The sequence below is a fragment of the Eptesicus fuscus genome, chromosome 25, assembly GCF_027574615.1.
Source record: "Eptesicus fuscus isolate TK198812 chromosome 25, DD_ASM_mEF_20220401, whole genome shotgun sequence".
NCBI lineage: Eukaryota > Metazoa > Chordata > Mammalia > Chiroptera > Vespertilionidae > Eptesicus > Eptesicus fuscus.
The window spans coordinates 4232691-4259190 of NC_072497.1; the positions used below are offsets into that span (position 1 = coordinate 4232691).

A 26500-nucleotide genomic window follows, 5' to 3' on the forward strand; every position below is an offset into this window, starting at 1 on the left:
GAAACCAGAACAAGAGTGGCATCTAGTATGTCATTTACGTATGGTTATAGAACAGGTCAAACTAATCTAGGTTGAAAATTTTTCAGAAAAGTGATTGACTTTGGGATGATAATTGACTAGAAAGAGAATTTAGGGAATTTTCAGGGGTGATGGAAATTATACGTTTTTTTTGGGGGGGAAAGCTTATGAGAGACATAAGGAATAGAGCTGCTGAACTCACTAATCAATCATAATATCACATCCTCATCTGGTGAGATGCATAGCAGGGGTCCTCAAACTTTTTAAACAGGGGGCCAGTTCACTGTCCCTCAGACCGTTGGAGGGCCGGACTATAGCTTAAAAAAAACTAGGAACAAATTCCTATGCACACTGCACATATCTTATTTTGAAGTAAAAAAACAAAACGGCAAAAACACCCACATGTGGCCCGTGGGCCGGTTTGAGGACACCTGGCATAGAGCATTACCCATTGTCAAAAACTAAGACCTGATCAAGCCTCAAGACCAAGCTATCAGTTAGTTCACAGGAAATTGAGGGTAGTGACAACATGTTAGAAGACATCATAAGGATGAAATCAAAATGCAGGAAATTTTATGGGATAACCTGTCAAATGGTGAGGGAAATGAAGTGGAAGGGGAAACCACTTTAGAAGATGAGACTTCTGGAACACATCAACATAATGCAATGTTACAGTGTGGACTTTGTTTGGATCCTAATGGGAAGAAATAAACCCTAAAAACTATTTAAAAAACAATCAGAAAATGCTATCGGGCTATTAGCTACAATTAAGGAATTACTAAAACTTAACACATTGCGGACGGATCACGACAATTCTCCTTTCATATTACAGTGTTTTACAAAGTATCAAACTTGAAAAAGATATTCTAGGAACATCTAAGTTCAAAATGCAATGGGTAATTTTAAAGCATGCCTTTAACATTTATGTAAAACATTTTTTGTACTCATTCAATAGAAATTTATCTGGCCACTGGGTAAAGCTAGCAATAAAACTATTGGTCCACAATGTGTTGTTATAATTGTAACGCCCAGAACGCTGGCCGCACTTACAAAGCACCAAGAGTCGCCTCTTATGCAAAAAGCAAAGGGTTTATTAGTACAGGCATGCCCGGTCCCACAATATACTCTGAACACAGAGCAGAGGTTGTGGGTCCCGAAGCAGGGTTTGAGCACAGGTTGGGGGCCTTTATTAGCCGGGTGGCCGGGCGACCCGGTGACTGCTCTGCCATTCTCCACGCCGGGAGACCAGAGAGCAGCAGCGACCCTTTGTGTAGGACCGCTTTTAAGCACATTAACCACATCCGGTTTTTGCAGAACAAGTAACCCAAGACAAAACAGTTTTTCCCAAGCAACGTCAGGATCATGCCAATGACGACCATGTTATTCACAGGGTCATCCTGTTCTTCAGAAAGCTGACAGTGTTCTGTGAAAGAAGGCTACGTGCTGGGAAGGGGCCATGAGACCCTATCTCAAGGCCTGGCCTGGTGTCAGCACTGACAACTCTATCTGGGGCATAGTCCACGGCCTCTCTGGAATGCTCAAAAATTCCCACTCTCCAACATTCCCCACTGGTTTTATGTACACGAGTCAAATCATTGACTCTTTTGGGTCATTGTTGGCAAGGGAGTTATATTGACCCATGAGGACTATAAGCTTGATATCTTAAGCTGGGTGTGATGAAGCCATGTCGGGATCTCGTCGACCTTGACTGCTGTGGAGGTGGTCCTTTCCAGGTAGGAGTCAGTCAGAGTCACCAGGGTGGAAGGATGGACCGGATCAGAGATGCTTCTGGACTGCTTTCTGGGTAGACTGTAAAGCCTGTAAGAACTTGAGCAAAGATTGGTTATGGATTTCAGCTTTTCTAGATTGGGTTTCCATGTAAGCTGGTGAAGTGGGTAGGTCAGGGTTTGGAAGAGTCACTAGAATCTGTAGAGGCCCCACTGGTTTTAGGGCAGCCTCCCGGGCTGCTTCATCTGCAGCCTCGCTCCCTCTTGCTTCTGGGGAGTCCCCTTGTCTCACATAGGTAGAGATGGAAAGACTTAATTGCATCTGGTAGTGCTAGTTGGCCCATTGTCCTTGCTCTGCTCATGTCTGTCTAACTGCCTGATATATTACCTCAAGGATCCTGGCTCTGAATTCTTTTAGGGAAAATGGACGTCGTTAGGCTCTTCTAGCTACTTCCTGCTGAGGCGGGTCAGAAGTTTCTCTCAGAGCCAAGAGATCCTTGCTGTCTGTCAGAGGGACAATGAGGCCTGGGCACAGAAGGAGGTGGGCTTGTGACCCGGCGGAGACAAACTGTAACAAATGGGAAAGAAAACCCTTCAGTTTTAATAACTAATATTGAAATAGAATTTTTCTCCTTAAAATTACCCCCATGTTTAGCCAAATCAAGATTAATTTATCTGTTGTATTTAATTTGGCCTGATTGTTTGCATAAACATAACAAGAATGGTAACCGACTACCTTTGCCGGAATTTCATGATTGAATCTTAATGTGCCCCATAGGGCCAGGAAGCCAAGCCATCCAGCTGCCGTCAGGCCTGCCTGCAGTATCTGCTGAGTTAGGTGAATCCTCACCTGTAGTGGCTCTACCTGGGCCCACGCCCTTGGCTTTAAGGCCCATCCCAGCCCTCCTACTCATCGCGGCTCAGAGTGCTTGGGGGTCCCGCAGGGACGCAGAGGCGCCCTTATTGCTCCCCTTCTACTCTGACCAACCGCCAGTGATGGTAGGGTTTGGGCCTGATGCTCCAGCACCAGCTATTTTCAGGGCTACCAAGCAGGATACCAGGCTTTCTCCGTGGCACTCTTATTGGCTTTAAGTCTTCAGAGTTCAGGCAGGGCTCTTTAAAACATGATAATCCAGTCAAAGTTTCTGATTAATAAAACCACTATTGGAAACCGGTCTTATTGTATTTATGCAAAGAAATGTATTGCCAAATTTTGGAGGACTTGTATAAGGAGAAAAATATACTGACCTGCTTTAAGATAGAATTTTCCTTGCCAGTCCTTTTTACGGACTTTTCAAATTATATTTTCTGAATGTATTATAACAAACAGTAACTGTTAGATTTCTTTTATCAGTCCCTCCCTAAGTACTTTGGCATAAGCTATTTACCTTCTGTTTAGGAAGGTAGAATGCAAATTATTTACTCTTCCTGGCTTACTGGCCTGTATTGTTTGATTTCTTTACAACATATCTCTTCTCCTTCCTATACTTACACAACCTTCTATTGAAACAGACACTTCTAAATTAGCCTTTAAACCTTCTTTCTATGTCCTTTAAAAATGCATAACCATGCCTCAGACCTTCTACTCAGTATTCCTTATTCTTTGAAACTTTAATCCTTTAATGAATCCTAAAAACTAAACAGCCAGAATTTCTTAGACCTTCTGTGATAAAACTAAGAGCTGGTAAAAATATTTCTTTTTGAGAGACAGATATTTTTAAAACTTAAACATTAAAGATATTATATCTTAAAGTTCCTTTGCTGAATATTCCAACACCGCCTAAGAAGTACCCAGTAACCCCTCCCTGCCAGGCTCGGTGTTCATGTGTGTTGGAAGGGTTAAAGAGAAGAAAACGGGGCAGATCCACTGTGTTTTACCAGCAGAGTTCAGATAAGCAAGAAACCAAGGACGCCAGCAGAGCTGGTTGTACCCAGCAAAATCAACAAAAACCTATCTCTCCCTGTTCTCCCCCTTTTCTGCATTAACCATTTACTCTGTCCTTAGCAGGGGAAACAAGACAAGCAGTCTGAGATTCTGCATAAAACCAGGCTTTTTACACTTAAGAAACTGCTGTTCTCCCTCCCAGATTTTCCTTCTTTACTCCAAGGTCCCAGAGGATCTTAACCTTAATTATACAAATGACAGTAAACATTGAACAAAAGACAAGGACAAACACAACACGCTCAGACAAAAATCCAAAAGGTCTTACAGCACCAATTGACTTGGCTGGCAACAGAATTTCAGAGTCAGACTCTAACAGATGGGAGGGTTCTAGGCACCCCTAGGCCTTCCCAGATGGGAGGATTCCAGGCATCCCTGGGCCTCCCCAGATTCCACCAGGGCGTCCCCCGGGGATGTGGCTTGCGACCTCTCGACACGTCTGTCAGCCGCAGTCGGGGGAGACTCACGCCCCTCCCCGACAGCCACCAGACCAAACAGATTTGCCAGCCTTAACCCTCAAACTAAACAGCAAACAGAAAATAAGGACAAGCTATCGCTATCCGAGAGGTGCCGTTACTTACCCCAAGAAGCGTCTGTTGGAGCCTGAAGGCGGCTGCAGCAAATCTCGGTGGGACCTCCAAATGTAACGCCCGGAACGCTGGCCGCACTTACAAAGCACCAAGAGTCGCCTCTTATGCAAAAAGCAAAGGGTTTATTAGTACAGGCATGCCCGGTCCCACAATATACTCTGAACACAGAGCAGAGGTTGTGGGTCCCGAAGCAGGGTTTGAGCACAGGTTGGGGGCCTTTATTAGCCGGATGGCCGGGCGACCCGGTGACTGCTCTGCCATTCTCCACGCCGGGAGACCAGAGAGCAGCAGCGACCCTTTGTGTAGGACCGCTTTTAAGCACATTAACCACATCCGGTTTTTGCAGAACAAGTAACCCAAGACAAAACAGTTTTTCCCAAGCAACGTCAGGATCATGCCAATGACGACCATGTTATTCACAGGGTCATCCTGTTCTTCAGAAAGCTGACAGTGTTCTGTGAAAGAAGGCTACGTGCTGGGAAGGGGCCATGAGACCCTATCTCAAGGCCTGGCCTGGTGTCAGCACTGACAACTCTATCTGGGGCATAGTCCACGGCCTCTCTGGAATGCTCAAAAATTCCCACTCTCCAACATAATAATGGCTTATGTCTTTGTTAAAAAGGAATCCTTACACCCAGCTGGCATGGCTCAGTGGTTGAGCATTGACCTATGAACCAGGTCATGGTTCAGTTCCCAGTCAGGGCATATGCCCGGATTGATAGCTCGATCCCATATGGGGTATGCAGAAGGCAGCTGATCAATGATTCTTGCATCATTGATGTATCTCTCTCTCTCCACCTCTGAAATCAGTAAAAATGTATTTTTAAGAGTCCTTATGTCTTTGAGATACATAATAAATGAAGTATGATGTCTGGACTTTAAGCTGGTGGGAATGTGGGGCAAGTATGGGATAATGAAAAGATTGATATTGGCCATTTGTTAAATGTAATGCTGTGTGATGGGTACACGGTTCATTGCATTACAATATTCTTCCTATTTTCGTAGGTTTGAAAAATTCTGTAAGATTAAGCAAAAAAAACTTTTGTGTTCACTGAGCTTCAAGAGCTTGTCTAGAATTTTATACTGAGTTTCCCCCCACACCTCCCTTTGATTGAATCTCAGCTGCAAAGGTGGAGGCTACCCTGAACAGACAACACATATACCACCACCACCACCACCACCCCCAACCCCCGCTTCACCAAGCTCAGGGACTTAAGTCCCTTCTGTTGTCCAGTTTGCCAGGCTCTCGCGATTAGACTCAAGGTCTCTGCTGGAGTTTCCTTTGACCTTATCTCCCTCCCAGTGTTTACTGACAATGAACCCTTTGCCTCACCCCTTCCCTTACTCTTCAGATTCACAGGTAAACCCTCCCACCCACAGAGCACCGATCAACAGACTGCTACATTTCACTTTATTTTGCAAAATGAATACAACCAATTGATTAAGCAGCTCCAGAACTGTTAGTGTTCATTAATCAAGAAACAAACGATGTCAGAAGGAAAACTTTTCAATTCCTCCCAAACACATATTGCAAATACAACGAACTCCTAACACATGCGACACAGGCTGGTTTCGACACATAGAAAGCCTAAGCAAGAAGGGTGAGTACTGAATATCCACAGGGTCAGAGCAGGAGCCATGCTCCGGGAACTAGACTACACCTAGCCTGTTATTCATGCTGCCCGCATACACATCTGCCCTGTGAAGTTCACTGTCCCTTGTCAGACTGAAATCCAAGCGGCTCCTTCCATTTTCAGGCTCATCATTTCCAAGGTGGACCATCCACACACAGAAATCCAGGCGGCTCCAGTTCAAATTCTGTACAGGAAGTTCCCATTGTCGTCAAAGAACTCTCGCCCCCTCTGCACTACCTTGCTGCTGAAGTTCTGCTCACCCAGTTCTCTTGCCTTCCATGCTTCCAGCTCCTTCGCACTTGGCAATCCATCACTGTCAGAGCCTCTGGCGCCCTCACACCCACTGGTGGAGTACTTCTGCAGCTCTCTGTGCTGACCTGGGGCTGCAGCCACAGGCACAAAGCTTTCCTTCTCCAGGCTCTGGACTCCTTTATTCCTTCCCTTCTGTCTCCTCGGTGTGTTTGTACTCTGAGTATTCGGTTCTGTCACCCTCAAAGCTGTGCTGTGACCGTGGCCTTGGGATGAGGCTTCAGCTCCTGACACAGGGTGGCCTGCAGAAAGCAGCTCCCGGGCATCCCCAGGGCCTGGAAGCTGGCGGAGCGAGTGGGCAGGCCCCGCTTTCTGAAGGACCTTTTGATCCTGCTTCAGTTTCTTCTCCAATGTGGGCACAAACTTGCTTTTTAAAACCCTTCTGATCACATCGGTGCTAACATCAAAGCCTTCAGCCAATCTGGGAACTGACCAGGACTCTGGAAATTCTTCATGTAAATACCTATAGGAAAATGAAGCAGTTTTTCAAGTTGTCAAAAAGTATCCTATCAGAATAGCTGACAGATATTAGTGATAAATACGTGAGGAGAGGTGCAAGCAGAGGCTGTGTTTCCTTCCTGCGTGCTAACAGCAACACCCAACCACTCTTAGATCACTTTATTTCACATCAACTTATCTCCTGCCACTGATCACCAGCCCCAGTTAAACCCTGGGGAATGCATGAAGATGGCCCTTCCCTTTAAAGAACATGCAATCTGCCCTGTCTGGTTTGGCTCAGTGGATAGAGCATCGGCCTGCAGACTGAAGGGTCCCAGTTTCGATTCCGGTCAAGGGCATGTACCTTGGTTGCGGGCACATCCCCAGTGGGAGGTGTGCAGGAGGCAGCTGGTCAATGTTTCTTTCTTTCTTTCTTTCTAAATATATTTTATTGATTTTTTACAGAGAGGAAAGGAGAGGGATAGAGTCAGAAACATCGATGAGAGAGAAACATTGATCAGCTGCCTCCTGCACACCCCCCACTGGGGATGTGCCCGCAACCAAGGTACATGCCCTTGACCGGAATCGAACCTGAGACCCTTCAGTCCGCAGGCCGAAGCTCTATCCACTGAGCCAAACCGGTCAGGGCTCATCAATGTTTCTAACTCTCTATCCCTCTCCCTTCCTCGCTGTAAAAAATCAATAAAATATATTTTAAAGAACATGCACTCCGGTGGCAGAGACAGATGTATTAACATACAATCACACTGAGATCAGTGTCATAGCAGAGGATGCTATGAGAGCACCCAGGGGGAGACCCAGGGACAGGGTGTCACACTCGCAGCATGGCCCAGGAATTGCTTCAGAAGTCCCCAGTAGAGCTGCTCTGAAAGGATGAAAGGAGTAATAAGCTGACAGAGGGGAAGAGGAGGTCAAAAGCACCGATGGGCCGAAACCGGTTTGGCTCAGTGGACAGAGCGTCGGCCTGCGGACTCAAGGGTCCCAGGTTCGATTCCGGTCAGGGGCATGTACCTTGGTTGCGGGCACATCCCCAGTAGGGGGTGTGCAAGAGGCAGCTGATCGATGTTTCTAACTCTCTATCCCTCTCTCTTCCTCTCTGTAAAAAAAAAAAAAAAAAGCACTGATGGTACAGTGAGCACATGAAAAGCCACGGACATCATGTCCCTGGGGAATAGCTCCATTTGTCGGACAGTGAGGGGAGGAGCAAGATCATGCCCTGCTTAGGAGTCTGGAGTTTACCCCAAATCAACAGCAAACCAACGAAGGCTCTTAATTAGTGGAATGCCATGAGCAAATTTTCATTCTGAAGCTCAATCCAGTGGTAGTTTTTCAGCTGCAAGACTAGAGGCAAAAGGCTATCGGAATAATCCAGGTCGTATGAACTGAGGCTGCGGCAATGAGAGCAGAAAAAGGAAGGGACTTGAGAAATACTTCAGGAAGGCCAAGTGGTGAACTTGGTAAGGGACTAAATGTTGGGGGAGGAAGCATATTCAGGATTTTAGCTTGGGTGATGGGTGGGATTACAGCAGAAACAGGAGCAGAATTAAATTGTCAGGGAACAATGACAAATTTTATTTTGTACATGTTGAGTTTGAGGAACTCGTGTGACATCCAGAGGTTGTTGAAGCCATTAGGCAGGGAAGTAGGCAGAGGGAGGTAAGTGACTGAGAAGGCAATTCTACAAAACAGCAATATTTAAGGTACAGGAGGAAGAGAGGGGTGTTTAGGGAGGAAACAAAAGCAGCCCTAGAAACAGAAGTGAGGAGTAACTGGGTCAAGAGATAAAGAGAATTTTATGAAAGCAAACGACAAGGTCAAATGCTGCAGAAATGTCAGGGAGGCTAAAGACTAGGTCAGTTATGCCCAGCATGTAAAAAAGGTCACTGATAGCCTTAACCGGTTTGGCTCAGTGGCTAGAGCGTCGGCCTGCAGACTCAAGGGTCCCAGCAGAGTCAAGGGACCCAGGTTCGATTGCGGTCAAGGGCATGTACCTTGGTTGAGGGCACATCCCCAGTAGGGGGGTGTGCAGGAAGCAGCTGATTGATGTTTCTAACTCTCTCTCACTCTCGCTTCCTCTCTGTAAAAAAATCAATAAAATATTTAAAAAACAACAACTCACTGATAGGAGAATGATTTCATAGACCAAAAACAAAACAAAACAAAACAAAAAACCAATGGTAGGCAGCCTACTGGGAACAGATGTAGGTTCCTGAGGAATCAGGGAGGGATATGACCTAGCGCACACAGAAGATTGGTCCTAGACAAGTGAAGGGCCACTGTTTCCTCCGAGATGTAAACAGTATAGGATTGAGATGGAAAACAAGAAGGAAGACCAAGGAGCTTTAAAGGTACCTACCCAATGGCCTGTTTTTTTTCTTTGAAGTAAAAGGACATTTATAGACCACATTTGTAGGTCTGACAGGTGGGAGGGTTTTTTTTAAAAATATATTTTATTGATTTTTTACAGAGAGAAAGAGAGAGGGATAGAGAGTCAGAAACATCAATGAGAGAGAAACATCGATCAGCTGCCTCCTGCACACCCCCCACTGGGGATGTGCCCGCAACCAAGGTACATGCCCTTGACCTGAATCGAACCTGGGACCCTTCAGTCCGCAGGCCGACGCTCTATCCACTGAGCCAAACTGGTTTCGGCAAGGTGGGAGGTTTTGAAGAAGCTGTTGTTCAAGACAGGAGAGGAAGCAATGCAAGAGAGGCACTACAGGCCTACAGTCTTCCTCTTCCTTTTTTTTGTTTTTTGTTTAATCCTCACCTGAGGCTATTTTTCCATTGATTTTTAGAGAGAGTGGAAGAGAGGGAAAGACAGAAATATTGATGTGAGAGAAACACATTGAATAGTTGCCTCCTGCACTCTCCCTGGCCAGGGCCAGGGCCCTAGCCGGGGAGGAGCCTGCAACTCAGGTACATGCCCTTGACTGGAATCAAACCTGGGACCCTATGGTCCACAGGCCGATGCTCTATCCACTGACCCAAATCGGGCCACAAAGTCTTCTTGATCAGCTCTCCAGAATCTTCATAAAGTCTCAATTCCAGAGTCATTCTGATGGAAATGAAAAATGGCACGTAACCCATGGAGAGCTATTTAGCAATATTTATCAAAATGCAAAGTCTATCTGCCCTTGGATCTAGCAACCCAACATCTGGGAATATATAAACTATGCCTGATAGATATATGGTAATTTAATGGATGTACAGTTAGGCACCAGAACACTATCTGTGATAGCAGGTGAGTGGCAAAAACCCAGTACCCATCATAAAAGACTGGTTAATAAACTACGACTAACTATGACTTCTATAAAACTCTTCTGAAGCAGAAAGATATTAAATGAAAAAAAAAGTACAGGTAGCACATATTTATAGTTTTCTACTGTTTGATTAAGGTGAAAACAAACACCTATATTCATAATCGCTATACTTGCAGAAGGAAACCTGGCAAAAGGCCCCCCAAAAAACTATTAAAAATAGCACCCACGGGAGCCTGCTGGGGTTAACACTTCTCAATATGTAAACCACATTATTCTGTTCTCATTTCAAACCACATAATGTAATCTATTCAAAACAAACAAACAAAAACTTTAAAATTTAAGAAAGGATCTCTGTAAGCTTTTCTAAAAAAAGGAAAAAAATTCTAAATTAAGTGTTATGACCTCAGAAAAATGGGCACAACCATGGAAGCTCTTATCCCTGGATCTTAGGTTAAGAACGTCCTGATATGCCAAAAACCGGTTTGGCTCAGTGGATAGAGCGTCAGCCTGCGGACTGAAGGGTCCCAGGTTCGATTCAGGTCAAGGGCCTGTACCTTGGTTGCGGGCACATCCCCAGTGGGGGGTGTGCAGGAGGCAGCTGATCGATGTTTCTAACTCTCTATCCCTCTCCCTTCCTCTCTGTGGAAAATCAATTAAATACATTTTTTTAAAAACGTCCTGATTTACTATTTAGGGTTTAAATGCTGTGATGTCTGCAAATGACTATTCTAGAAATTTCAGCAAAATAAACCAACTGTGTCACAATAGTTAAACATTATTAAATCAAGATGACGGGATTACGGGAGCTCGTTATATCGCCTTAAAGAAAATTTAAGTTATAAAAAAAATAAAAGGAAATACAAAAACAATATCGTGGGCCCCAGTAGCCTTCACTCCCCCCGCTCGCAGCGGAGCCGAACCCCAGCAGTCTCACCGGATCTGCTCCATGGCTTCCCTGGTCAGAGTCCTGGGCGGGGCCCCTCGCGGCTCCATTTGCCTCCGCATTTTCTGGAACAGGATGGCGTTTTTCTGTCGTTTCAGGGCGCTGGGGGAGAGAAGCCATGGCAGAAGCCATGCGTGGGAGCAACATGGGTGGTGGAAGCCACTCGGGCTAAATCAGGGGGCGCCCAGGCCTCGTCTCTTTGTTCATCGCCCCGGAAATCTAACACCTACAACAGCAGCCCCCCGAGCAAGGCGAGCTCTCTAAACGGGCGATGAAATACGTCCCTGGTGAAGGGACCCGGGGTCCCCAAAGGAGCCGAACACCTGCCCCTGCGCCTCCGATCAGGGAAGAAGCAAGGGCCGCTGCGAACGCGGCGGCGGGACGCCCGGCGCCGAGGGGGGCGCGGCCTGCAGCGCCGGGGCGCGAGGCCCTGCTTCAGGCCGAGGGCCCGGGGAGGAGCCGGTACCTCTCCACCTCCTGCAGCTCCCGCTCCTCTGGTTCCCAGTCGGAATCGGGGTCCGGCTCGCGGCCGGTAGATCCCGGGCCTGCCACCCCCTGGGTCGCGAACCCACAGCGAGAGACGACAGCAGCACGGACACGCGCCCCGAGCAGGACACTCAGAGCACGCGCCATGTTGACCCAACTGCTGTCGGGCCGAAACGCAGCGACACCGGAAGTTGTAGGGCGGGACCCGGAAGTGATGTAATCTCTCCGCCCCCCGCTTCCGGCAGAAGGCGACCTATCAGGGCCAGAAGAGCTCTGTGGCCCACCCTTTCCGCTGTCAATAAGGGGAGAGATTTCCCGGGGACGCGCGAGTCCGAAGGAGGCGAAGGATGCTTCTACAAAACTGCATAAATTTTAATAAAATGACGGGTTCACTTGCCAAGAGTCAGCCCTTCGTCCCAACGGCAACGCAGGCCGGCCTGTTCCCCCCACGGCGGCGGCGGGAAGGACTCCGCCTTGGCGATCCTCCGATGACGACAGCCCCTGGCCTGGGGCGCTCCGGGGCCCCGGCCGGACCCAGGGTTCGGACCCGTCTCCTCGCGACAAATCCAGGCTCAGGTTTGAAGGGCGGAGACGAGTGCATGGCCGGCCCTGGCACCTCTTCCTTCACTTTTTAGTCTTTTCTGATCCGAAAATAATCTTGGGGTATGGAAGAATTCTTGGTGTCTGACGTGTTGGGCCTGATGCAGACGGGGCTCCTGGGCAAGGCTTTTCCAACTCGAGCTCGGTGGCATTCTTTGGTGAAAGAGCAATAATGGTTCAAGGTCCTTTGCCCCCTTAGGACACCCGAGGGGGGGGGTCTCCAGCAGAGGCGGGCGCTGGGCTTCCGTCCTGCGTTTACCTGTGGTGGCCGATGTCCAGGAGTGCAGTGGCGCTCTGCGTCAGGGATGCGGAGGTAGGGCAGAGGGGGAGGTCCTGGGCCTTGGCTGCCCTGTGTTCGGAATTGACCACGGAGGGCAAGGTGCATTCAGTCCAGGGGCTACTTACCACTCTTTCCCGTTGCAGAAAATAGCCCTGCTTTGGGGTTAAAGAGGAGGGCACTGATCCGGCCATGGCTCTGTTTATGGCTTCTAGCCTTCTGCTGGCCTGGCCTTCTGCAGTGGAAACATGGGGGGGCGGGGGGGAGGGGCCCCCTGAGTTGCTACTTCACAACTCTTTCCCAGCTGTTGCCCAAGTACCAACACAGAGGCCTGGCATCCTATGCTTCCCCCTCCAGCGTCTTTACCACCCTGGACCGTCCCCGGTGTGGGTACGTGTCCATTTCCCCGTGAGGTGAGTGCTGGGGCTGTATTTCTGCCATTTCTATCACCAGGTTCTAGTCCAGGCGTCCTCAAACTCCGGCCCGCGGGCCACATGCGGGTGTTTTTGCCGTTTTGTTTTTTTTTTACTTCAAAATAAGATATGTGCCGTGTGCATAGGAATGTGTTCATAGTTTGTTTTTTTTAAACTATAGTCCGGCCCTCCCACGGTCTGAGGGACAGGGAACTGGCCCCCTGTTTAAAAAGTTTGAGGACCCCTGCTCTAGTACATCGGAGGAGGTAAATCCATGGGACCACTGCCTCCCCCACTCCCACAAGTGCCGTCTATATTTGGGGAGCATCCCAGCTGTGGTATTTGCTGGTAGGAACACACACAAAGCTAGTTTTGTATACTTACGGCTGTTAAGCCTGAATCTGGACATGGGAAAGCAGCGCCTTCCGGATTTCTTCAGCGACAACGAACAGGGGCCATAGTTGGCTGGGTCTCTGGTCCAGTTGAAGGTCCTGGGCTGGAGGTAGCACCCGGACTGGGGCAGGAGGGCAGGATGGCTTGGCAGTGGCCCTAGGATCCTGGGGATCAGCTCGGGCTGGACGACATGCAGGAAGTGAGGGGGGCCCTGCTCTCTGTAGGCCCCTCTCAGGAGGACCACCGGGAACAGACTCAGAGACGGCAGCTCTTGACTGCTCAGCCCATCCTGGTGCGATCTAGGCTAGAGGAGAGAAGAAGCCTCTTACCACGTTTCCTGTGAGGCTGGGTGGAGTGGTGGGAGAAATGGGTAACTGAGCCCTAGTTGGTGTGGCTCAGTGGATAGAGCGTCGGCCAGCGCGGACTGAAGGATCCTGGGTTCGAGTCCAGTCAGGGGCACATGCCCAGGTTGCGGGCTCGATCCCCAGTAGGGGGAGTGCAGGAGACAGCCGATCAGTGATTCTCTCTCATCATTGATGTTTCTCTCTCTCTCCCTCTCCCTTCCTCTCTGAAATCAATAAAAATATATTTTTTTAAAAAGAAATAAATAACTGAAAAATCGTCCAGGCCATAGCCACTATAGAACCAGTTACTCAACAAAAACAGGACCCACGGGGTTGCTACTAGCCTAGGGCAGGGGTCGGCAAACTGCGGCTCACGAGCCACATGCGGCTCTTTGGCCCCTTGAGTTTTTAGCAAAGGCCAGCTTAGCAGTACCCTAATTAAGTTAATAACAATGTACCTACCTATATAGTTTAACTTTAAAAAATTTGGCTCTGAAAAGAAATTTCAATCGTTGTCCTGTTGATATTTGGCTCTGTGGGCTAATGAGTTTGCCGACCACTGGTCTAGGGAATAGTGAATGCGGCAGCTGCTGCATTGGCCCAAGACTTTACTTATCTCCCACTAGCGCCACGGCACTGGCCGTGCTAGGGAGAGATTACACGGGAGCCACTGAGGGTGGGGTTATTGCCAGATGGGAATATAGGGAACCAGCCCCTTGTGAGAAGGTTGGGAGCTGCACTTGGCTGGATACCAATGCTAAAAACAAGGGAGCTTGCCCTCACCGGTGTGGCTCAGTGGATAGAGTGTCGGCCTTCGGACTGAAGGGTCCCAGGTTCGATTCCGGTCAAGGGCATGTGCCTTGGTTGCGGGCACATCCCCAGTAGGGGGTGTGCAGGAGGCAGCTGATCGATGTTTCTAACTCTCTATCCCTCTCCCTTCCTCTCTGTAAAAAATCAATAAAATATATTAAAAAATAAAAAAATAATAATAATAAAATAAAAACAAGGGAGCTTGGGAGCGGACGTAAAAAGAACCAAAAGACTGCCCTGGCCGGTTTGGCTCAGTGGATAGAGCATTGGCCTGTGGACTCAAGGGTCCCAGGTTCGATTCGGTCAAGGGCATGTACCTTGGTTGCGGGCACATCCCCAGTGGGGGGTGTACAGGAGGCAGCTGATCATTGTTTCTCTCTCATCGATGTTTCTAACTATCCCTCTCCCTTCCTCTCTGTAAAAAATCAGTAAAATATACTAAAAAAAAAAAGAACCAAAAGACTCCTTCCTAAGGCCCAGCATGCACTGCTTCCCCAGGCTGCACTGCCAGATACCATCACATTACCCCCCTGGGCCGCAGCCACCGCCATGTGTCAGGACCGCCCTGTTCCCCGCTCTGAGAGATGCTGTGTGGAGCCCTCACCCGATACTCAGGCAGTTTTTTCTGGCTCTGCTGGCTGGCCTGCACGATGCTGGTGATCTGCTCTACAATGCCCAGGCTCCGGATGAGATTCTCCCTCCGCAGCAGGGCATTCAGCCGCTCCAGCTCCTCCTCTTCCACAATTTCCTGAGGCTGCGTGGTGTCCAGGTGTCCCGGAAGCAGCTACAAGGCACAGGAGAGATGCATGCAGGCTCCCCAATGCGGAGCCCCAAACCATCAACAAGTCGACCGCAGGACTCCTGCCCACTCTCCCGCCACCCCTCCCCTGACCCTAGTGCCAGGTGCATGCTACCCGTTCTCTCACGATCTGTTCCCAAAAGTCAGATTCAGTGGACTCATTAGGAACTCCTCTCTCTCTCTCAGACGAGGAGCAGGGGACAGCAGATGCCCGTCTCTACTAGTTCCCACCCGTTTTCCTGCAGAAAGGCAAGAGCCACAAAGCCCCTGACACCTTTTGCTCCCGTTTCCGGTTCCCGTAAGCCAAGTGGGTGGAAAAGCCCTGGAGCCTGGGTCTGGGCCGCCTCTTCTCCCCTGCCGACTCCCCCTGGCTCTGCTCCTTGTTTTCCTTCCGCTTCTTGGACTCTAAGACCTCCCGCTGCTTCTGCTTAAGGCGGATCTCTTCCCGCTGCTGCCTGACAAGATACAGCAGCTTCAGACACTGGAGAGATTGTGGTGGGAAGGGCATATGGGGATGGGAAAAGAGGAGGACATTATGATCCGCTTTGGGACTGATGGGAGAGTTGGGGAAGATGGGAAACCTACGGAACTGAATCAGGAAGACTGATAGGGTTTGTCATCCTCCCCCCCCCCCCCCCCCCCCCCCCGTTTCCTCAAGGGCCTGGCACCCTCTCCACCCTGCTGGGGAGCAGTTCAGCTGCAGGAGTTGACCCCGCCTGCGCGGAGAGGAGCATGCAGGGCAGAGTACCTGGCGCACTCCTCTCTGGCCTTGGAGGCGGCCGTCTCCTGGAAGAGGGAGCCGCTGTGCTTAAAGAAGGGTGCATACTTCTCTGTGTCAGGCCCCGGGTAGATCCTGCGGTACCCCCCCAGGTGGGAGTCCTCGTAGCATTCCTGGTCCAGCAGTGCTGCCTGGGACAGCTCCGTTTGTTCTCGCCTAAGAAAACCAAGCTCTGGGTGAGTCGGCAGGTCTGCGAGAAGGCCGAGTCGGGAAAGGAAGGCTGACCGGGACTTTGAGAACCTGCTGCTGCCGTCACCACGGCCTTGCAGGCGCCTGCCCCTGCGGTGACAGCGGCCAGGCCTATCTGTGTGTTGTAATGAAAACAGGCTTGACTTAAATTGGGTGTTGTTCTTTTAATATATTTTATTGATTTTTTACAGAGAGGAAGGGAGAGGGATAGAGAGTTAGAAACATCGATGAGAGAGAAACATCGATCAGCTGCCTCCTGCACACCCCCTACTGGGGATGTGCCAGCAACCAAGGTACATGCCCTTGACCGGAATCGAACCTGGGACCCTTCAGTCTGCAGGCCGACTCTCTATCCACTGAGCCAAACCGGTTTCAGCTTAAATTGGGTTTTTAATCATAGAAAATCTAGAAGAGAAGAAGCTAAAAGCTGCCCGTCGTATTAGGGTGCAGTGAGCATGTTGGTGAGGAGCGTAGACTGAGGCAGGACGTCCTGAGTTTGAATCCTGGCTTTGCCACTCACCAGGCCCTTCTTTTTTATAATATATTTTAATTTTTATTATTTTGTTTTACATTTTTGTTGATTTCAGAGAGGAAGGGAGAGGGAGAGAGAGAGATAGAAACATCATGATGAGAGAGAATCATGGATTGGCTGCCTGCCTCCTGCATGCCCCCTACTGGGGATCGAACCCACAACCGGGGCATGTGCCTTTGGCTGAAATCGAACCGGGGACTCTTCAGTCCACAGGCCAACGCTCTACCCAATGAGCTACACCGGCTAGGACACCATACTCTATTTACTCCCTCCTTCCTTTCTTGTTTTAAATGAAATCGGGATCATTTAAACAGCATTTGTAAATGGCTGCCTAATATTCCAGTGCATGATGGTACTTTTGTTTATTAAGTCCAAAGGTTTTCAACCTTTGATCCCCAGTGAAAGACACAATTGATAAAGTCACGTGCACAATGCAACGCTGCCTGAATAGCCAGGGCACATAGAGTCACATTTCCCCTCCACTCACAGAAACATTGTGTGCCAGGCCCCCAGGATAGTATGGCACGTCAAACAGGCATGGGCCCTGCATCTTGTAATGCAAGTGGGGAAGAGGGACGTATTTATTATAAGAATCCTAAATCTCCAATTCATTTTTTAAAAATATATTTTTATTGATTTTTTACAGAGAGGAAGGGAGCGGGAGAGAGAGTTAGAAACATCGATGAGAGAGAAACATCGACCAGCTGCCTCCTGCCCACCCCCTACTGGGGATGTGCCCGCAACCAAGGTACATGCCCTTGACCGGAATCGAACCTGGGACCCTTGAGTCTGCAGGCCGACGCTCTATCCACTGAGCCACACCGGTTAGGGCTCCAATTCATTTTTTATTGATATTTTTTTAAGAGAGAGAGAGAGAGAGAGAGAAACATCGATTTGTTGTTCCACTTATTGATGCATTCATTGGTTAATTCTTGTATGTGCCCTGACCGGGGATCAAACCCACAACCTTGGCCTATCAGGATGACGCTCTAACCAAGAGCTCCCCGGCCAGGGACCATTCATTTTTATGTGTCATCAACAAACTGTAATTTAGTGTCGGCAACAAATTACCATGTTTGTAAACCGTCTTACAATTAAAACAATAGTGGGTGAACAATATTGATTTAAACTGTCCCCTAAAAAAATAAATAAATAAATAAACTGTCCCCTAATAGTGAATGGCTAAACTGTTTTGTGTTTCATTACTATACACTTTCTCAGGAAATGGTTTCTAGAGGAACTTTGTTAAAAAAACAACAACAGCCCTAACCGGTTTGGCTCAGTGGATAGAGCGTTGGCCTGGGGACTGAAGGGTCCCAGGTTCGATTCCGGTCAAGGGCATGTACCTTGGTTGTGGGCACATCCCCAGTAGGGGGTGTGCAGGAGGCAGCTGATCGATGTTTCTCTCTCATCGATGTTTCTAACTCTATCCCTCTCCCTTCCTCTCTGTAAAAAAAATCAATAAAATATATTTAAAAAAATAAAAAAACAACAGCTAATCAAACCACATAAAGCTCCTTATGGTGCTAGTTATGAAATAGCTCTAACGTACACTGTTCAGCAGGGTCCAGAGAGTGGGAAAGTTATGCTCCTGTCTGGGCAGTAAAAGGAGAAAAACAACTTGCAAAAATACAAGTATGTGCGTTAAATGCTTGTGAAACCCGAGGAACAGTGATGGGCTTGGGGGAAACGGAGTAGCCGGAGGGAGAAGGGCAGGAAACAGGGTAATCGCTGCATCTTTTGCACTTGAACATACTTGTCTATGACAGGTGATGTATCACTTATGCAAAAAATTGTTTTGAATAGCTGATCAGCCCCAGGCTTTCATTCTCGGGAAGGTGGTAACGAAGAAGACAAGTTACACAGCTTGCCCGGCGGGCGTGGCTCAGTGGTTGAGCGTCGACTTATGAATCAGGAGGTCACGGTTCGATTCCCGGTCGGGGCACATGCCCGGGTTGCGGGTTCGATCCCCAGCGTGGGGCGTGCAGGAGGCAGCCGATCAGTGGTTCTCTCTCATCATTGATGTTTCTCTCTCTCCCTCTCTTTTACTCTCTGAAATCAATAAAAACATATTTTTAAAATATATTTTATTGATTTTTACAGAGAGGAAGGAAGAGGGATAGAGAGTTAGAAACACCGATGAGAGAGAAACATCGATCAGCTGCCTCCTGCACACTCCCTACAGGGTATGTGCCTGCAACCAAGGTACGTGCCCTTGACTGGAATCAAACCTGGGACCCTTCAGTCCGCAGGGCGACGCTCTATCCACTGAGCCAAACCGGTCAGGGCAGTACAAACATATTTTAAAAATAAATAAAATGGACACCCCGGACACCTGGAGTACCTGGCCTCCCGTAGCTCTTGGTGGCAGTGGAAAAGCCGCACTTTGACTCGCCGCTTCTCTTCCTCCATCACCTTCCTCTTGTCACAGCCCCGGAGGTTGGCAAGGATCATGGCATCTAAGAGGAGGGCGTCCTTCACTTCTCGGTCCAGACGCGAGTCCGTGGTGAAGCTTGGAGAGTGGTTTACCTGCCAGGAGGAGCCGTTATCCGCCCCCTTCCTAGACCCCCTGAGCAGGTGGCCATCTCTTGCAGGCCCAACTCGGGGGTGGGGGGGGGGGGAGCTAGTAGGAGGGTTTAGCAAAGACATCCCCGCCAGTGGCCTCAGCCAAGGAGGCTGGATGCTCTGACTTCCAAGACCACAGGACTCTGCCACAGAGAGCCCTCTAACCCAGTGGTCGGCAAACTGCGGCTCGCAGCCACGTGCGGCTCTTTGGCCCCTTGAGTGTGGCTCTTCCACAAAATACCACGGCCTGGGCGAGTCTATTTTGAAGAAGTGGCGTTAGAAGAAGTTTAAGTTTAAAAAATGTGGCTCTCCAAAGAAATTTCAGTCGGTACACTGGTGCTATTTGGCTCTGTTGACTAATGAGTTTGCCGACCTCTGGGCTAACACACAGGCCGGTGAGAGCCAGACAGCCTGCTTGTGTCGATAGAATGCCCTTAAAGGCAAGGCTTACATGAGGAACACTTGGGATCCCAAACCTGGATTCCTACGGCGCAGGCAGAGGCCGCCCAGATCTGACTCAGCAGGTCCAAAGCGCAGAGGTCTTATCCCTCGTGCACTTCCCCCCCCGCCCCACGCCGCTGCGCCCCCCGTTCTCTGTTCCTCCACCTGAGTGTACGCTAGTCCCGGGCGTCCTGTTCGAGGAGGAGGGCTTCGGGTTTGGAAAGCCCGGGAGAGAATCCTCACCTCCAGCAGCCAGGGCTTCAGCTTGTGGTCCAGCAAGATGTCAAAACCAAGGATCTCAAAACAGGCACAAGTACCTCCACTCAGGTGTTGGGGGAAGCAGGTGCGGTAGTTGTGGCGGAGGATAGAATGGGCCGAGATGATGGTTTTGATGATGATGTCCTCGATGTCCCCCCACATCTCTCGGGGGTCGTAGCTGTGTTCTCGCAACCAGGCATTGAGCGTCGACAGCTTCCTGTGAGGCCCAGTGCTCAGAGGGAGCCCCACTTCTCGGGCCCGTGGGGCTGGGCTGCAGGCAGGAGGCTCCCCAAAACTAACCTAACTCCGTGCCTCAGTCCCTCGTGCTTTAAAGGGCCGCTACCAGCTTGGAGCCAGGTTTGTGACCCGGGTGGGTCGGGGGCCCCACTTGGTGGACGGGCACAGGACAAGGGTCTGTGGAGTTGTCCTGAGCAGTCGGCCTCCCAGGAGCCGGCCAGCCTCAGTTGCTTTCCTGGGCCGCTGGGACTGAGGCTAAAGGGACCGAGGAAGGAAACAGAGCGGGGAGTACCTCTTACTGCCCACAGCATCGTCCTGGACAAAGTTCTCGTTGTGTTTGTTGATGGCGTAGTTGGTCAGGTGCATGCAGACTTCATCCTGGGGGGAGAGCGGCCTGCGGTCTCCCCCTGCATCTCTGCTTTGAGCGCCCCATCCCCTTCCTCTCCCTCCTCCCCCATCCCTCCTCCCCCCTCCCCCCGGGACTGCACATCTCCTGTCCTGGCAGCCCCTGGGGAAGAAGGGGTGCTGAGGCGCTCACTAGCTTCTGGCGTCTCCAAGGAGCCCTCAGCACACAGCAGCGGGAGAGGCAAGGGTGCCGCCCTGCCCCCCCCCCCTCCCCCCCCCCCCTCCGGCTGGCACCGGCCCGCACCAGGTTGCTGTGGTTGGGCTCCACGTAGGGCATGGTGGCGAAGCGGGCCAGGCCCTCCTCGTACATGAAGATCCGCAGCGGGTCGCAGGACGTGAGCAGGACGTAGATGCGCATGTCGAACTTGAAGCCGTCGATGAGGAAGGGCTGAGAGGGCGCAGACCCGCCGGGGAGAAACGACAGCGCTTTGAGGAGCTCGCTCAGTGTCACACGCGGCCGGGCCGTGTGTGCTTCCAACACGCCACAGCTCGTTTCACTTCCACAGTGACCACGTGACATGGTTACTGTTGTGGTGCCCCGTGACAAATGAGGAAACTGAGGCACGGGCAGGGTAAGACGGCTGCCTGAACCCAGATGTCTAAGGAGTGGAAAACCTCAGACTCAAACCCAGGCAGGCTAGCTTTGAGCCGGGGCTCCACATGGCCTCCAAGATAACGGGGGGCGGGGGGGGGAGCGGGGGGAGTAGGAGAGGGTAGCAGAAAGGGCAGGAGCTGGAAACTGGCTTCCTCCCTGGCTTTGGGAGAGACAGGGTACCCCAATGCTGGTGGTACCCCGATGCTGGGTGGTCCTGGGGCGCCCTTCACCTTGGAGATGTACTGCTGGCAGATCATATGCTCTCCGATCTTGATCTCCCGGGGGTTTCGGGTGATGAAGATGCCGCGGCCCTGACAGCCACTGTCCGGCTTGCAGATAAACGTTCGGGTTTTCCGCTGACGACCGCAGGCATGGAAGTCCCCGTAGCTATGTGCAGACGGGGCGGGTCAGAAGGCTCCTGTGCAACACGGCGGTCCCAGGGTCCCGTGGATCCCTCCTGCCCTCCGGTCCATGCTCTTCCTGGAGCCCTCCGTCTCAGACCACTCCGCTTCCATCCCGAGACGTTCAAGGTCATTCAAGCTCAGTCATCCAGAGTCTAGAGGGAACCGCGATGGCGAACCCTCCCCTCCCCTCCCCGGGGTCGCGCTCACTCGGCGGGGAGGCACCAGGTGCGGGGGAAGATGTTGTACTCCCGGGGGTAGATTTTCTGCATGCGCTTCAGGTTCCGGGCCAGCAGGTCTTTGCGGCAGATTTCCGTCATGCCAGGGAAGTGGTTGATTTTCTGAAAGGGAGCCAATTAGTTAAACTACCCTCCCTCCCCCAGAGGAAAATGGCTCTTTCTGGGGCCTGGGCATCCAGAAAGCAGTGGAGAAGGACTGGGAAGGTCAAGGTTGAAGTCCGTGGAGGTAAACACTACCTAGCACCCCAAGGAGAAGACAGGAAGATCGCCTAAGGCAGGTGAGAAACCCTCCTTGGCCTCTCCCCAAAACACACACAACACTGAGGTTAGCAAATGAGGAAATGAGGGGTAGTGAGAAGGGGCTAGACAAGATTTTGGTCCTTCTATCCCCTTATAACACCCCTCAGACCACCAGGGACCAGTCCTGTAAGAATAATGGGTGCGGCCCGGCTGGCGTGGCTCTATGGTTGAGCATCGACCTATGAACCAGGAGGTCAGGGTTCGATTCCCAGTCAGGGCACATGCCTGGGTTGTGGGCTTGATCCCCAGTAGGGGGCTTGCAGGAGGCAGCCCATCAATGATTCTCTCTCATCATTGATGTTTCTATCTTTCCCCCTCCCTTCCTCTCTGAAATCAATTTAAAATATATATATAAAAAAGAATTATTGGTGTGTAACAGCACAAAGCAAATGAGAAAACATTTCCCCAAAGAGCAAAAGAAACTAGGACCCAGCTCACAGCATGCACTGCCATGGCACCCCCAGAGGGCACGGCATTGCCTGCTGGAACCCCGCTTCTGCCCCGCACTGTGGGAGGCGCATTCCCACGGCTCTGTGCTCTCTCACTGGCGCGCCCACTCCCTCGCTGTGTGAACCTCTGAGGCTTAACAAAAGGGATCTGCCACTCAGGGTTGTTTTTGAGGATCTTAACGTGTGTGTGTGTGTGTGTGTGTGTGTGTGTGTGTGTGTGTGTGTGTGTGTGTATTGATTCCAGAGAGGAAGGGAGAGGAGAGAGAGATAGAAACATCAATGATGAGAGAGAATCATGGATCGGCTGCCTCCTGCACGCCCCCTACTGGGGATCGAGCCTGCAACCCAGGCATGTGTCCTTGACCAGAATTGAACCTGTGACCTCCTGGTTCAGAGGCTGATGCTCAACCACCGAGCCACACCAGCCGGACTGTTTTTGAGGATGTCATGAGGTAAGAACGTAAAGGCAGTGTCTGGCTCCGGCTTCCTCGCTGTGAGACAGGTTACGGTCTCGCTAATGGGGAGGCTTATTGTGAGGCTTCCCCTAAGAATATGCACGCAGACAGACCCTTTTCAGTTATTTTATTGAAAGAGCGGAGGTGGGATGCTAGGCTCAGCTGCTCGAGGCTGGACCAATCAGCTGGCTCTGAACGCAGTGAGTCTCCCCCTGCGATGGCTCACCTGCCTGGGGGGCGGGGCCAGTTGGGCACACAAGCCGCCAGGCAAACAGCAGCTATTGAGACAGGATGTGCCCAGCAGACTTCTTCAGATAACAGAAGGTCCAGAGACCCAAGAGGAGAGCATTTCCTGGCCATGGCCTTTCCTGCCCTCAACAGGGGGATAGCCACAGAGTGACAGTCTCCGGTGCCCGGGCACAGGGCGGGGTGGTGGGGGGGAGTAGTCATTCTGGGGCCGCAGCCCCTTTAGGATCGTGGGCCAGCAGGTTGTACCTGAAACCTCTTCATGTCCATGACGCGTTCCAGGGACACGGAGCAGTCCGTCCAGTACACGTTCCACTCCTCGTCTTCCCCCGCCTCCCTCAGGCCGCACATTTGGGCTGCGCGACGCACTGTGGGGAGAGGGAGGGAGGTCAGTGAGGTCCAGGCTGGGTCGGGTGCGGGGCAGCCCTGCCTGGAGAGCGGGCAGAAGAGGGAGGGAGTTACCTCAGCTCTGCACTTTAGTTGCCATGGGACAACTCCAAGTTCGTGAGGCTGTCGGCCCTTCCACAAGCTGACAGAGAAAACGGGAGTCTGGCTCTCTGCGCCTGTCACTCCCGCTCTCAATCAGGACGGTTTCTAGCCGGCAAAGCTAGCCCTGGGCAGGGATCACACCGGCACCTCACACTCTGGGGGCGCCCCTTGCACAGATGACAGCGGGGTAAGAGGGGAGAAAGAGATGGCTGACCTAGCGGGTGATTTTTTAAAAAATTGCTGAAGCCGCCTCAAGAGCTTCCTTGAAAACATGGTTTTAGTCACATCTCATCTCTGATTAAAAAAAACAAACCTGAAAATTGGCCCTAGCTAATTTGGCTCCGTGGATAGAGCATCGGCCTGCAGACTGAAGGGTCCTGGGTTTGATTCCGGTCAAGGGCACATGCCTGGGTTGCAGGCTCGATCCCCAGTGTGGAGCATGCAGGAGGCAGCCAATCAATGATTCCCTCTCATCACTGATGTTTTTTTCTCTCTCCCTCTCCCTTCCACTCTGAAATCAACAAAAATATATTTAAAAAAACAAACTGAAAAAGGTGGGGGCAATGGTGACTTTGTCATTTTTTTTTCATGTTAGCTATTGAGGAGATGCCCACCCTACCTGAGACTAACTGAACAGCGATGTGTCTCAGCTGCGAGTGGCTGAGCCAGGGCGCTCAGTACAGGCTACAGGCCAGACTAACACCATCCAGGGGCTGCGAGCCTGATTGGGGGACCATCCCCAGAGTGAAAGTGACAGCAGAGCCGGGCGCTTACCACTCTCATATCTGCAGTTGGTCAGGTTGATGGCCAGGGATCTGGGAGGGAGGAAGAGCAGCAATCAGGCATAATGGGAGAGAAGGGGGGACCCCTGGCTGTCAGGTGCTCAGATAAGAGACACCCAACAACTCCACAATGCAGCCCTAACCGGTTTGGCTCAGTGGCTAGAGCGTCAGCCTGCAGACTTAAGGGTCGCAGGTTCGATTCCAGTCAAGGGCATGTACCTTGGTTTCTGGCACATCCCCAGTGGGGGGGGTGCAGGAGGCAGCTGATTGATGTTTCTCTCTCATCAATGTTTCTAGCTCTCTCTCCCTCTCCTTTGTCTCTGTAAAAAATCAATAAAAAATATATTAAAAAAAAAAAGTCCACAATGCAGTTCATTTCCTCCACAAGCCCCTTGAGGACCAAGTTGACATACACATGCTGAAATTCTACACTGAGCCACCCCCATGGTTCTGAATCTTGCTTGTTTTTGTTGTACCAAAAGGTTAATGAAGCTCCAGTATTCCCTGTCATCCTTCCCAGGCTAAAGGGAAGACCTGGGGTCCTGGCCCAACTGCAAAGGGAAGCTGGGGGGGGGGGGGGGGGGACTGTGGAGCCGGGCAAGTGAGGGGGTTCAGGGAACTGTTACCTGCATCTCCGCCTTCTCTTTCTTCTCCCAACCTGTAAGTCATCTAAGGCAGCTGGGGCTAGGACTGCTTTTGGAATTTTCGTGGCCACAATGGATAAGGCGACCTCACTGTCAGCCTTCGAGAGGGTCTGCTGCGTGGGGTTAGGAGAGATGGTAACTTCCCCGTTATCACACTCCTCCTCGGATTCCTCTTCTTCAACAGAGTCTTCCTCTGACTCACTGGTCTTGGAGGGATTTGGCTCCATCCTTTAGATTCTGCGGGGGGGCGGGGGGGGGTGACAGGGAGGGGGATGAAATATACTCAGACTTCCCTCCACGCCTGGGAAGGCCTGTAGGAGTCCACCCTGAGGACCTTCCTGGTGTGATAAGGGAATGTGGCTGCTCCTCCGGAACAAGAACAATCCCACTGCAAAACAGGCAGTTTCCAAGTAGGCAATGGGGGGGCCGGGGGATGCCCCCTGATAATGCTGGGCTCGCTGGCCAGCCCCAGTCATCCAAGGTCACCCCGCACAACATACTGAAGTGCAGCAGGATCTGAACAGAGCTGGCAAGCACCATGCCATAACTTCGTTTGTTGTTTTTTTTTTTGAATGGGAAGGGGGATGGCTGGAGGAGGGGGGCGGGCTTCAGGTCCGCTAGGCCGGCCTCAGTTTCCCCATGTGTACACACCGGGGCCAGGCACCCGCTAGCTAAGACCTCTTAGGTTCTGACAGCAGAGGAGGAGTCCCCTGTGGACTCTGCCCACCGGGAGTTCCGAGGAGAGCGGAGGGACTGATGAGTCCACTCCTAGTGGCCTGGGACTGGGCTCAGCTGGTCGCTCATGTCCACCCTTCCTGCCCTGGGCATGGCTGGGCCTCAGGGACCGACCGCCTCCTGGCTCCTTCCACAGGACGTGCCGTCCCCACTGATCACAAGGGGGCGCCCGTTCCCCACGGGGTTCACTCTTAGTTGGCGAGATCCCGGCGGTGGTGGCTCCTTCCGCAAGCTGGCTGCCACCGCCCACTGTCGCCATGGACACGAGTGACCCCCCCATTGGAGCAGCGTTCTGGGGGCGGGGCCTCCTGGGAACCACACCCACTCGGCTGCGCGTTCTGAGGCCACCGAGCCTGAGGCCCTCTTCCTGTGGCAGCTGACAGACTGCATCATGGGACTTGTAGTCCTTTGGCTTCAATGCCAGTAGGCTCTACCCCACTCCTACCCTTTCTTGTACCACCAGGCTAAGGGCAGAATTTGGCCAACTCTGCTTGCCTTTGTTACATTTATATATAATCTATATCTATCTATCTATCTATCTATCTATCTATTTATCTATATATATATGATTTTTTACAGAGAGGGAGAGGGATAGAGAGTTAGAAACATCAATGAGAGAGAAACATTGATCAGCTGCCTCCTGCACAGCCCCCACTGGGGATGGGCCCGCAACCAAGGTACATGCCCTTGACCGGAATTGAACCTGGGACCCTTCAGTCCGCAGGCCAGAGCTCAATCCACTGAGCCAAAACA

The 26500-nt window shown here is 51.1% G+C and overlaps 2 protein-coding genes across 6 annotated transcripts; both read right to left on the reverse strand.

Moving 5' to 3' along the window:
• Positions 1 to 5671: 5671 nt before the first annotated feature.
• Positions 5672 to 11561, reverse strand: NGRN (neugrin, neurite outgrowth associated). The gene is made up of 3 exons (XM_008161263.3): positions 11352 to 11561; positions 10877 to 10987; positions 5672 to 6683 (listed from the first exon to the last, which is right to left on the reverse strand). The coding sequence occupies exons 1-3, from the start codon at positions 11516 to 11518 to the stop codon at positions 6089 to 6091; spliced, it is 873 nt and encodes a 290-aa protein (XP_008159485.2). The 5' UTR covers positions 11519 to 11561; the 3' UTR covers positions 5672 to 6088.
• A 156-nt stretch (positions 11562 to 11717) lies between these two features.
• TTLL13 (tubulin tyrosine ligase like 13) lies at positions 11718 to 25978 on the reverse strand. 5 transcript variants are annotated; one of them, XM_054713337.1, is made up of 16 exons: positions 25740 to 25978; positions 24995 to 25249; positions 24361 to 24401; positions 23347 to 23465; positions 21619 to 21749; positions 21238 to 21394; positions 20657 to 20800; positions 20300 to 20385; positions 19756 to 19987; positions 18851 to 19035; positions 15756 to 15941; positions 15282 to 15462; positions 14813 to 14992; positions 13046 to 13358; positions 12231 to 12480; positions 11718 to 12124 (listed from the first exon to the last, which is right to left on the reverse strand). In XM_054713337.1, the coding sequence occupies exons 2-16, from the start codon at positions 25237 to 25239 to the stop codon at positions 11944 to 11946; spliced, it is 2631 nt and encodes an 876-aa protein (XP_054569312.1). In that variant the 5' UTR covers positions 25240 to 25249; positions 25740 to 25978; the 3' UTR covers positions 11718 to 11943. The 5 variants fall into 5 exon arrangements, with proteins under 5 accessions (XP_054569312.1, XP_054569311.1, XP_054569313.1 ...); XM_054713336.1 differs by having other exon boundaries at positions 12231 to 12483; XM_054713340.1 differs by having other exon boundaries at positions 12035 to 12124; positions 12231 to 12320.
• Positions 25979 to 26500: the final 522 nt, after the last annotated feature.

Coding starts and splice junctions, on each gene's coding strand:
- NGRN (XM_008161263.3), bottom strand. CDS start 11,518: ATGGCGCGTGCTCTGAGTGTCCTGCTCGGGGCGCGTGTCCGTGCTGCT. Junction 10,988..11,351: donor GAGCTGCAGGAGGTGGAGAG/GTACCGGCTCCT, acceptor TCTCTCCCCCAG/CGCCCTGAAACGACAGAAAA. Junction 6,684..10,876: donor GAAGCCATGGAGCAGATCCG/GTGAGACTGCTG, acceptor ATTTTCCTATAG/GTATTTACATGAAGAATTTC.
- TTLL13 (XM_054713336.1), bottom strand. CDS start 25,239: ATGGAGCCAAATCCCTCCAAGACCAGTGAGTCAGAGGAAGACTCTGTT. Junction 24,402..24,994: donor AAGAGAAGGCGGAGATGCAG/GTAACAGTTCCC, acceptor CCTCCCTCCCAG/ATCCCTGGCCATCAACCTGA. Junction 19,036..19,755: donor TGAAGCCCTGGCTGCTGGAG/GTGAGGATTCTC, acceptor TCCTCCTGGCAG/GTAAACCACTCTCCAAGCTT.